Raw genomic sequence first — 12394 nt, forward strand, 5'->3', positions numbered from 1 at the left:
AAGCTTATTGCGATAGAGTTTAACGGACCTGTTTCCCCCGGATTTACGTATATTTCTTCCTGTCGCACATGGCTTCGAATTCTTCCTCAGCCCCTCTACAAGCAGTCAACTTCCCACAATGTGGAGAACAGATAGGCCTCCTGGCTCCGTGGGCTCCAAAATTGAGATTATCCAAGGGTCTCTCAGAGGATCTCATTACCTGCAGAGCTGACTTTAATGTGGCGTTCGGTGACCCGCGGAGTCCATTGTTGTTCTGGGAACAGATACAGAGTAGGTAATTATCATTCCTTGACCGCTCCATGAGCTCTCCCGCTGGGTAATCTTGTGATATCGATTTCACCATAATTTGTCTGATATTCTGCTTGATGCATCGTCATATAATGATTGCGGGGCCATACAAACTCTAAAAATTCAATCCAAGTTTTTCTTAATCTCCGTGCCAGGCATAACATCCAATGTAAACATGTGAAGGAACGTGGTGCGATAGTGCAATCATCCCCTATCCCCCTATCGCTATCATCATCCCATCTGCCATGATTCATGTCCTCTCCTCTCCCGAGCTTGCCGAGAATTGATGTTTTTCGCTTTGGCACGGGATTGTCTCAAGTCCATTCTCATTTGCAGGCGTTGCAGCTGACATGCATCACTACGTCATGCCGAACGTTATTTTCTATTTCAACCGTCAGCAAATGTAACCTCCAAACATTCTTCTCAACAGCCTCCGCTTACGAGGGGCATCAAATGGTTTGAGGCACCAGAGTTCATGTTTCCTGTCATTGCTAAAGAATATGTCCCTATGGTTGCACAACCGTTGATTTCATCTTATTGTTCTTATATAGTATATTTACCACAGTAACACACGCCATATTCGGGCATGTCCTTTTCAGGCGAAAAGGCCATTCTGACTATGAGTATCCATGTATACTTCCAATAGAGCATCTTGATTCTGCCCAATCCATTAATGCCGTTTCCCTCTTTCAAGGTCGACCCATCTAGTATATGTAGGATCCAATCCCAAGCATGGCGCCCATGTCTGTCCCCTCCCATCCCGTAGATATACACGCGAAACTCTACTACACTCATTCCTGGGGTATCATTCGTATAAATCATCCAGATGCTCATCAAAACAGAGAGCAGAAAACAACGCCTCGCTAAGTGCACAGCTATCAACACAAAGTGTTCTCAACTCGTCCGGTGGAGACCCGATGAGTCCGAATCTTGCCTCCGATGATCCAATGATGACCTGCCCGATAGTGATCCATCGTCAGAATCATCATAGTAATCTTCGTCGGGGGCCATTCTCGGTCGAACACCCCGCCATAGTGGTGGGTTGTTCGGTGGGATCGGCCCATCGCCTTGGCTGCCTGAGAACGCGCTTCGACTCCTGTCTAGTTGTGTAATTTCTCCTGTTGCGTCTCGCGATGCGTTGCTAGGACTGTTCGTACTCCTGTTTTGGGACGTAAAAGGTTCCCGACCTGGCGAGCCCTGCTCTGCTGTGTTGAGCTCTTCTTCCTCGAGCACCTGCTGCAGCGCTGCTCCTCTTCGCGGAGGTGCCGGAATAACCGTTACAGGAAGACTCTCGGTATTGGGAGCTGTGCGCATGCGGTCCCGTAATTTCTCTGCTTGATTGGCCGCAAAATCTTCTAGGCGAGCTCTCAGATCCCATCGGCTCGAACTATTCGTCCTTCCTTCGCGCTCCGCGACTGGATTGTGATCTGATTGCTGGGTCATCTCCCTTGTCGCATCCTCACCCGAGTGACCAGACCTCGGGCCGGCAAATGCAAGACTTCGCCAACCGCCCTGAGCTGGCGAGTTTGTCGAGTTTGCTTCTAGATCGGCAGATTGTTGTGATGGCGATGACACGACATGTCCATTTTGTACAGAAGCTGGAGCTTGATTTGAAGAACTGGATTCGTCATGCATGTGCTGACTTGGGGGAGTGCTGCTCTGTTGACTCAGATCGACCACACTCGGTTGCGGTAGAGGGTCTGGTGTTCGCGATGTGGTTTCTGAGGGTGCTTGATATCTCACGGCATAAACCGTGCTGGCTGCGCTGGCGGTATCTGTTCGGCTAATAGGGGTCACAGCAGGCGCCGGGCGAGCTGGCCAGATGTTGGGCCGCAAACCTCTGCTTGTGCCTCTTTGTGTGGATTGGTCAGTAGTCTCGGCAAAAGCACCATTGCTCTGCCCTCGGTATCTGTTGGCAATGGAGGAAACAGTCGGCCAACCATTGGCAGCAGACGAAGACATTTGTTGTCGATCGCCGTCGCCACTACTTCCTGAGCTGCCTCCTTTTCGGCTCTTGCGATTGCGGAGCCATGGGAACTCGGATGCATTGATTTCGAGTGTATCGTCTCCATCAAAGACTTCACGTCCAAGTATGCCGTCCTTTTTCTCCTCTCGTTCTAGAGCCTCGATCCTTTCCACCCACTCCCAGACCACGACACTGGCAGCTGCAGCACCAACCCATCGCACGTAGTCTCCCCATCCAGTGAAATCAGGCTGAGAGATATCGAGAATGAAAAATACGACGGGAATCAGGATTGAAATAAGCGAGATGATGGCGACGAAGCTAATGTTCTTCATGAAGGGGTGGTAGAAAGAATAGCGCTTCTTCATTAGCGCATAGTAAACAACCCATGCTGCGTACAAGAGCCCGAGGGAGAGTTGAAACAGATAGCTGAGAGCGGGCACGGGATGAACAAAGTTTTTGGGTCGCGCGGTGGTGTTTATGCCATTTTCCGAGTATTTGAAACTGGTAATGGCACTGAAGACAACATCGAGAGTGATGAGTGCGAACGCGACCCATTTGATAATGATCTTTTCCCGGTGCCGGGGAAAGAGTCGGATTAGAGTCTGGGCCTGAGCCAACCATAGAAAAGTATCAGAGACGAGCCGGATAACTTTGAGTTCCACACTATTCATCACCTCGTCCTGCAGTTGATTCGCGTTCTGGATCCCCCACATGTACTGACTTTTGGCAGCATGAAAGGTGTCAGCCGAGGCAATCGTTAGCGAGATAGCAACAGTCAAAGCTGCAACTTTCTGTAGCCATGGCCGGCCACCAATCGTGACACTGCTGGATGAGCTGTGAGTGAAAGCGGATCGTCGGCCCAGGTAAACGATTCCTCCATCAAGAAACGACCGCGGTGTGACAAATAGCATAATAACGAGCATGTAAGCGGTAACGGTAGTCGCGGCAAGGGCGTAGCATATCGGAAAAGTAGAGGCGTAAAAGGGATCGCGGAAGTCGGAGAATTTGGGGCTGCTATCTGCTGGGTCATGCCGAGTGAGACTGCTCTCGTCGCCTGAAGCAGCAACCGTCACGGAGTACTCGGCTCGAGGCAAGAGATCGGGGGTCGGACATGGGACTTGATATACAGCCGGTTCGGTCAATGGTACAGGGACGCCGTCGAGTCCCAGTGTCATAACGCCACTGTCGGGCAGGAGAGTCGTCGTGCACAACGAAGGCAGCGCTGTGATGGTCGCGGAGACCATGTCGAGGGCGGCGGCAGCAGCCATGATTGCGGCTGGCCGGTTATCCTATGAGGCAACACGCAACAGTATGGCCAGCCGCGAGCGACGAGGTTCGCAAGTTCAGTCGGGGCGAGGATTATGAATCGGGGGGTCGCTTAAGCGGTCGCCATGAGAGGCACGTTTCGAAGAGTAAGCGACGCGGTAGTTTCGACCGGCAGCAGCTCGTGTATTTCAGATATATCAATCTGAACCTGAATTCGACGAGACGTGGTAATTGTTGGAGATTATCGATTAAGAAAAACGAGTGTGTTCGGGGCGCGATTTGGGGGAGAGATCGTGGGGAAAGGAACAGGAGGATTCAAACGCGGATTGATTGGATCCGGTCTCCAGTTCCTGGCAAGTAGTGTCGGGGGCGTGATTGATTACGGCGGGCCCTTGACTGATAATGGAAGGAGGCGGAGCTCGGGAGTTCTGAATCTCACGGAGATGAGAAATATGTGGTTGTGCAGGCGAAAGTAATCGAGAATGACACGGGGGGTCTAGAGTCGTGGTCGTAATACTGTACAACAGAGAGGCTGTGACGCTGGGCGCCGAGAAATCTTGGCCTTTTCCCACTGTCGATTGTCGCGTGGATGGTATGTATGCAGGAAGACCGGTCTCGGGGATCGGGCAACGTTAGGTGGCGATCTCGAAGGGTCGAAGAAGCCTCAAAGATGTTCAGAAGCTAAGGAGAAAAGGTTGAGTCTGGCCTCTGGGCAGAGAGAAATAAGCTCCTGGTCCGTTCGTCTCACCTCGTCGCGTGGTTGAGAAATTATGTTAGATTGTTTGTGGAACAGTATGACAGAGGGAAAATACTGGGGAAACTGGTTTATTTTGAGGATTTTAGTGACGGTTCATTCCATGGATGAGGTGGGCTATGGATGTTTCGTCTTCAAGCGACGCACTGTATGAACTGCTAGGTGCTGTCGATACCTGCAATCAGCTGTCTTTGGGCAATACAGATCTCGACTTTATTCATAGCCCATGATGATTTTATATAATTTAAACTTAATCTCGAGTATCAATCATGTAGGAAATTCTAGCTTTCGTAGTGATTCTATCGTCAGTTCACATTTCTATGAGCTCGGCCGTGTGCCTTTGCAGCCATAAGTGTTGTGTTTAAGTGACACCTCCTGGGCTGTCAGTGGCATGTGTGACTTTCTGGATGTGATTATAGAACAACTAAACCATCTTTGAGAAGGGCACTTGACCGATCATGAGATTGGAAGTCGGTTAAAGTTAAAATGTAATGAAGCATATGCACAACCGTTCTCGGTTCATCGGTTCATCGGTTGCCTGCAGTCAAACTTTTGGACCGTTCATCATCAACGGCAATAACTTGCATCCGATGGCAGATGTTGTAGGTACTTACACATTCAGCCCTGTGGCTTAGTGGAATGGAATAGAATGAAAGAACCCCCCGCCCTCTTTCAGCCCCCAAAACGCATCAATACCCTGATGTGCGCTCAATTTATCCCCTTTCGTCTCATCGCCAATTCTCTCAGTCAATGGTCAAACCAATGTGACCCCTCTTTGTGTCAAAGGAGTCAGGGTGCTGACAAGATCAGATATGCTTATTTTCTGGTGTGAATGAATAGAAAAAGTTAACAAGCATTCGATATGATATATATTGCTAATAAACAGAGACTGGCTATGACTGTAACTATCAAACCTCTTTTGTTGCGCGCCTTGTTGTTCTGGACTGAGAGTGTCTGCTGTTTTCAACATCGAATGCCCACATTAAGTGCAGATGATAGAACCTCAGCCATCCGCACTGTGCACTCTGGGGAATTAGTACGGAAAAGATCACCCGGGTTTCCCACAAAAGATCAAGATTGACCTTCGATAGTGTGATCCTTTAAGAACCTGAAACGGCCAATCAACGACCAGAGAGAGAGAGAGAGAGAGAGGTAAATGTTGCTGTAAATGATCCGAAAGAAGTTGACCAAAGATACCTGGCAACCTTGGTTTATATAACAGCCAAAGAGTCTTCACTCTTGAATATCTACTGATCTACAGAGTATGATCACCAGCTTCATGTCGGCTCAGCCGATGAACCCAAACCTAAAAACAAACTTAAAATCAGACTAGGCTCTAGGAATTCTCCGACCGCGTGCTGTCTTTCCAACTGGAGCCAATCAATCGACTATTGCCCTGGCAAACAAAAATCAGAAGCGCTATTCTCAAGCTATTGATTGATTGCAGCTATATAACTAATATCGGGCTATTTACTCTGTTTTGGCACAACATACCAGTCTAGGCACTATACTACCTGTAGATTGAATCATCAATATACAGTCAGTAACGTGACTCAAAATAAACCTGCTCGTTGGCATCCCCTTTCACAGGTTCTCACGTCATATAACAGCATTGGCACAAACCCAATCAAGCTTTTATAAAGTGCCAAGCCTGCACATGCACAAGGAATTCACAAAATGCTTGGCAAAGCTTAGTTTTCTCCCCGTAGCTTAACTTTAACTTGGCCTCTGTGCAACCTTCTCCATACTCTTGGCAAACTTGGCTCGTTCGTCAATCAATCTTCTATCAAAACACAAATAACCGCAGCTATGGATATTTTCACATTACAGCAATAGTGAAACCATCAAAAAGCTATATACATATAAAAAGCATCTTATTTCGACTGAACTCCTGGGTATTCGGTCCCTTCTTGACCTCAAATGTAATAATGCACCCTCCTAAGCGCCAGAATAAAACCCACCAAACGCCAAGTATTGTCGAAAATGCATCTTCCCATTTGCCGTTTCCCATGCAACAGGTAAAACAATCGCTGAACTTTTCGCTCTCTTTCGTTTCTTCTTCCCCTTCCTCATGTCATGGATCGATGTTCTCACTGGTTTCGTGCAGTACATTATTCCTCATCAGAGTCGGTTCCGTCCTGCTGTCCATCCCGATACTTCATCTCCAGTAACCACTTCTCATCAAAGTCGATACCTCTTCGAATCTTGGTTCCAGCCTTCCTCCAGACGGCACTTCCCAGGCCAATATCCGCGATAAATAGACGCCATTCTTCTTCGTGTCCGGCGTTGTTCATGTTCTGAGGGTCATCCTCATCGGGTGGTGTCACGGCTTCGAGCAAGCCTCGCTTGGGAGCACCCATTGCAACAACGTATCGAGGCTTCACAAATAGACGGCTACCATCTATCACTGCCACTTTGCCGGAAGTTGGGTCGATCCCTGTTGGCACATCGACCGATAGCACGAACGCTTCGTTCCGGTTCGCCCACTCCATCAACTCATACACAGCAGCCTGGTCACCAGTTCGCAGTTCTTCAAACGATATGGTCAAGCCCAGAAGAGCATCGATGATGAGTGATACTGAGACAGGTGAGCCTGATGATGATGCTTTGCGCAAATGCTCGAACAGATCTGCCTTGCTGAGAATTTTACCACCAAAAGCTCGATAAAGTTGAATCTGTTGCCGCAGGTCCTCGAGCAAGTCTTTCTCGCGCTCAATACCCACTAAGCATACGAGTATGTTGACGTTTTTGTTCCGCAGATGGCGAGCAGCAGCAATAGCTCGGATACCCGATTTGTTATTTCCAGCCAGGATCACCACCACCGGACTCGTCAATGTAGCACTGGAGGAGGGATTCGCACCAGCAAGGCCGAACCGTACTTTGATAGCAGGGTCTGAAAGGGCTATCAGAGCAACCTCAGCAATACCTCGGCCTCCATTCTCGGCCATAAGTTGTTCTGTTAAGCCGATCTCGTTCGCTGCTATGTTTTCGAGATTAAGCATCTGCAAGGCTGAAACAGTTTCAAGACGCTTATGCGAAGGGACGAGGTATAAGCCAGGCGGGTGACCTTGCTGTCTACTGTTAGTACTGCGAGATTCTGGTCGAGAGATCGACAACCGAGACAGGTGGCCTGCACGTACGCCAGAATTGACGCGGCTTAGCGGAAGGCCGCCAGATATTGCAACAGCACTCGCCTTGCGTGACTGTGATCTTCGTGAGGGACCCGATTTGCTATCAGCCCTCCTATTACCTTGACCACTCCGAACATCCCGTCCAGAAAGCCTCTCAGCCTCGTTCAGTCCATCATCTGCCTCACTATTCCAGAAGTCTGCATCTTTCTTAGTTGAGGACGGCAGGTCCAGTACATTTTCCGTGTAATGCAGGTTCTTTCCGCCAGCTGTGCCAGGCTTTGGTTTTCGATTGTGAGACACCAATCGGCTGGCATCGTCGATTTGATCCTCCTTCCTCATCTGATCAAAAATGGTACGCTTATCAAACTTTGCCAGGTTGTTTTCAAAATCGAACTCGCCCATCTCTTCTGTGACATCTTCGGATGCCCAGCCGTTATCGAGGATACCTTTGCGCCCCTTGGAGCTCTTTTTCAGAGAATGGAATGGTTGGAAAGATGATGTACTCTGCAGGATTGGTGTTTGCCTCCACCCCTTGCCTCGGCCACTGGCGGGTGAACCCTCAATAGCTTGACTATCATCCTCAGCACGCTGGCCCTTTCCTTGCTTGGACTGTCGAGAGCGTCGGTTGTGGTTGCTTTTCTTCTTGGCGGATCGCGGTGCCTGTCCTTCAATTGGCTGGCCATTGTCCATTTCTTGGACCGCTTCGTTGATGGCCAAATTACTGACAGAACCAGTCAGATCGTGATCAGGGGTGGGTCTCCCCGGTGTTGAGACAGTGGCACTCATAGGAGCGACTTGTAGTTCAGCTCTTCCATCCTCCAATGGCACTTTTGAGTCGGAGCCTGTCGGCGTTAATGCTGCTGGCGGTCTTCCCAGACTTAGGATCGCAGGGTCTACAAAAGCAGGTTGCGGTGGTGGTTGCGAAATGAAAGGCGCAGCGATGGATTCGGCTGGAGCAGGCGTATATGTCGCTGGCCTGTCGTTCTTGACTTCAGCAAGATCGGCGATGTTAGCGGCGTGGACCTGCAAGTGAGGAAGCCATTGTTTGGTATCCGAGACGAACACTACAACTCAGGAATTAGCATCTTTCTTGGAAGCGTAGGGATAGAATTCTGTGTGTACCGTTAGTCAATGTTAAGCCGCTTCCTGCCTGGACATTGCCAACTGTCCCCGTCAGTTCGCTCCCAGGAGGGTCCCTTAACACCACCCGCATATGCAAGCCGATGAACTGGGTTGCCATGTTTGCTAAGATTTCGCGATTTATATGATTGGAAAAAGGTTGTATTCCTCGGCACAAATTATTGGATAGGGCAGATCGGCAAAGTCAAGATGTCATTAACGTCCTTTGACAAGGTTTTGAAGACCAATCCTCAGTCGCGCAGAGTCGAGACCCCGAGAGTTATATGTTACTTTGTTGAGTGAACAAGTACTGCTCTTGTTTCGAAGTAGAGGCGAGAGGACCGGGTGGTTGGGTTCGTCGACGGAGTGACTGATTACAGGCGAGTTTCGAAGCGGCGGGATGGGGTAAAACGAGGGGAGATCGAGACTTGGGGCCCGGCTACGAAATGGTGCGAGGTTCGAAAAGTGGCAGTTGCAAAGCTCGAACTCTCCGAATTCTATGCCGTATGCGATAAGGTATTGCTGCAGGCGTTTCGGCGAGTTTTCGTATTGCGATTTAATGTTGTGTGATGCGGGCTTGTTCTTGGTGGGAGAACTTCCATTTCAACATGGGGCAAGCTAGGGAAGTTCGCGTGGGAACAAAGTTGCCAATCTTGTTATCGATAAGGTGGTTCCCCTCGGTGTGCGTCACAACTTACCTTACCTTTCAGCCTCGCTTGTTTGTGTTTGCAACCGCGGTAAGCATCGCTTGATTGGATGACTTATCAATGAGATTGGTTCTCTTACCTTAGGTATGCTCAGACTCATGAGGAGACTTGTCTGTGCTGAACGCAAAAAGCCAGTTGAGCAAATGTTTCGGCATTATTACTATGTAGGCCTGATGGTCACAGCAGATGCCATAATTAACAGAGCGGTTCATCATTTATATTATCATAACTTGGTGCATACAAGTCTCAATATCTACTGGGCCTTTGGTGTATCTATCCCGACCAGATTGCCCTTCTCAGACACCTTAACGCCTTTCCCATGGTTATCCGCATCTATCGAAACTACGCGTTTCGACTAATTCTTCCGTATCATACAATGGTATCGATAGATTGTAAGCTCTTTAGCATGTAAATGTAACCCCACCAGCTCGAAAACTCAGTATCCGATAGAAGCCATCGCCTCTTCCTCATCGTCTAAGTCTATCACCTGGTGGGCTGACTTCTTGGGCGCTGGTGCTTTCGAGGGCGCCGCTCCAACGCGATTGGAAACAAAACTAGTGATAGATTGAGCCTTGGGTTTTCCGAGTGCCTCCTCGGCACTGTAGAGTTTGTTGTAAAAGTCTATGACTCGAGGATGTGCCATGACCTTGGACTTTTGAAAGCCCAGAACCTGTAGGCCATCCTGTGTAGTCGCTCGACTGAGAGCAACATAAGCCTGGCCTTTTTCAAATACACGTCCAAGATTGACTTTGACACGTTCGAGAGTTTGACCCTGGGCCTTGTGAATTGACAATGCCCATGCCAGGATCAGGGGCAGCTGGGTTCGCTTGGCCTGGAGCTCGCCATTAGGCAATTCGACCTTCCATTCCTCAGGCTGGCAGAGGATCACGCGTGATGTGCCATCTGTTGCCATGAACTGTACCACCGGGAATTTGGTACCACTGGAACTTGAATCGGATTCGCGCTTGAATGTGTTGAGTAGTTTCTTTCGAGCTTTGGCCATTCTCTCTTCCTCATCGAATTCATCAATTGGCTCCATGTCGAACGTCTTTTCATCGGAGAATCCTATCACCTTGCCTAAAGATCCGTTTACAAGTGATTCATCAAGGTTCTTGATCAGCATTACTTGAGCGTTGATCTTCAAATCGATACTCTTAGGCGCCATCATGTTCATCAGCAGTTTGTCACGAATATCTTCTTTGCCAGTATCTTGAGCCTCGTACCGCCTGATCGTACCAGGAAGATCTCTCAACCTTCTTTCATTTGACATCTCGACTTCGTTCCGGGTGGAAAACAGCTCTGCGGTTCCCAATCCATCATTGAAATTGAGTGGTCGCTCAAGCTTTTTGAAGGCCCGAACAGTGTCTTCCGTTATGCGACCAAGGCGCATCTCGTTGAGCATGTTGGCGAATACTGGATCTCGCTGTCGGAAGACCTGCGTAAGTCCAATAGTGTGGTCTATGGAGGTAGTCCAGGTTGAAGCATCAAAGGCAAACTTGGTCTCCCGTTTTGCACCCTGTTCTGGGACTGGTGGAAGCTGGAAAAAGTCACCGGTGATAATGAGTTGAATGCCTCCCCACGGTCTCCCGTTGTTTCGAATCGTTCTTCCAATTTGAGACAATTTGTCAAACAAATCTCCGTCTACCATGGAAATCTCATCAATGACAAGGCATTTAGTTCTCAACCAGCGATTCTTTGCCTTGGGATTCCTTCGGATCTTCTTGACTAGTGTTGGGGCATCCTCCTTGCCAAGTCCAATACCAGAGAAGCTGTGAAGCGTAATGCCTCCGATATTGCATGCAGCAAGTCCCGTGGAGGCAGTAACCGCAACTCGTTCTGGGTCTTTGGCATACTTCTTCTTCAATTCCGTGATGATGGCTCGCATGAGGACAGATTTACCAGTTCCGGCCGCACCAGTGAAGAAGACACTCTGGTTCTTGTTCACTACCAAATCCAAGACGTGTCTCTGCTCTTCACTGAGCGATATGGCAAAATTACCCTTGGAATGCGAAGTGGTGACTTCTTGGATTTCATCCATGGAGAGATCGGTGCTGGTCGTTGGCTGCTCTTGCTGACGCTGAGTTCGGAATTGTTTCTTCTGTTCCTTGACAGCGCTGGCTGTGGGATTAAGAAAATCCTTCCGCTTGTTATTCGGTGTTTGGGCGACCTGGGGGTGAAAATCATCCTCATCTTCAGGTTCTTCCTGCTTGAAACTTTTAGGCAGTACGCGTTTCTTGGCTTTTTTAGGGACCGGAACATCAAAGTCATCTCGATCACCAGAAGAATCGCGCTTCATTGAGATATTGGCCATCGTTGAAGTGACAGATGTATTGCGGGGCGGCGGCAGGAAATGTGAGGGTGGTGATGAAGACCAAGGTATAGCCTTGTCTGTCTGTGTCGAGGTTGGTGGTGGGGGCGGCATGCTCTCCTTGGTAATGCGCTTGGATGGAGTATTTGCAGGAAGTGGTGGTAGTGCTGAAGGGGCCTGGAAATCCAGATCTAGGTCGTCGTCGTCACAAAAGTCGTCTTCTGTAAAGAAGACCGCTGCTTGGGCCTTTGCGTGAGCTTCAGGTCCAGTGAGATCAACAACATCTGCTTGCCCGCCGAATGAGTTTGATCCTCCACAGAGAGAAGCCAGTGATCCAACGCCAACACCGTTTGGCGGTCGAGAATTGTTTGAGTGTTGGTTCATGTTAGAAGGTCGATTTTGAAGAGGTCTGGAGAATTGTGGCATGGTCCTCGCCGACACAGCAGGGGCGTTTGACTTCTTTAGTTGTTGTCGAATATCGGCATTATGAGTACTTGGGCTGCTAGAAGGAAGAAACGATTGGCTTCTGGGCTGGCTCCTTTGGGGAGGAGGGCCGGTGGCCTCGTATTGGCTGTTTGCACGCTGTAACATTGCGTCGAGGTTTGGTGAATATATCGGACCAGCTGAGTGCACCTGAACTCGTTGCTGTTGCACAGCTTGTCGAAGAAGGAACGCCCGTGCCGGCGAGGAACGAAAAGGAAGGTGATTGATACCAACCTTCATAAAATATCGCGAGGTGGCGACAGCTGAAGGCTATGCAGGTAGGAAAACGAGGGAGGAGGGGAGATGAAAAAAATGAGGCAGGAAGCTGCAAGGCTCAATTGGACGAAAGCCGAATTATTGGCGAATCCCCCC

General features: G+C 49.2%; 2 protein-coding genes across 3 annotated transcripts; both read right to left on the bottom strand.

Annotated features, from left to right (window-relative positions):
- Positions 1 to 8: 8 nt before the first annotated feature.
- On the bottom strand, positions 9 to 4359 carry FOXG_09368 (uncharacterized protein). The gene is made up of 2 exons (XM_018388507.1): positions 730 to 4359; positions 9 to 670 (listed from the first exon to the last, which is right to left on the bottom strand). The coding sequence occupies exon 1, from the start codon at positions 3520 to 3522 to the stop codon at positions 1183 to 1185; it is 2340 nt and encodes a 779-aa protein (XP_018246583.1). The 5' UTR covers positions 3523 to 4359; the 3' UTR covers positions 9 to 670; positions 730 to 1182.
- Positions 4360 to 5774: 1415 nt separating this feature from the next.
- On the bottom strand, positions 5775 to 9174 carry FOXG_09369 (uncharacterized protein). 2 transcript variants are annotated; one of them, XM_018388509.1, is made up of 3 exons: positions 8528 to 9174; positions 7415 to 8469; positions 5954 to 7345 (listed from the first exon to the last, which is right to left on the bottom strand). In XM_018388509.1, the coding sequence occupies exons 1-3, from the start codon at positions 8643 to 8645 to the stop codon at positions 6386 to 6388; spliced, it is 2133 nt and encodes a 710-aa protein (XP_018246585.1). In that variant the 5' UTR covers positions 8646 to 9174; the 3' UTR covers positions 5954 to 6385. The 2 variants fall into 2 exon arrangements, with proteins under 2 accessions (XP_018246584.1, XP_018246585.1); XM_018388508.1 differs by having other exon boundaries at positions 5775 to 8469.
- Between the last annotated feature and the right edge of the window lie 3220 nt (positions 9175 to 12394).

This window comes from Fusarium oxysporum, chromosome 9 (genome assembly GCF_000149955.1).
Source record: "Fusarium oxysporum f. sp. lycopersici 4287 chromosome 9, whole genome shotgun sequence".
Classification (NCBI taxonomy): domain Eukaryota; kingdom Fungi; phylum Ascomycota; class Sordariomycetes; order Hypocreales; family Nectriaceae; genus Fusarium; species Fusarium oxysporum.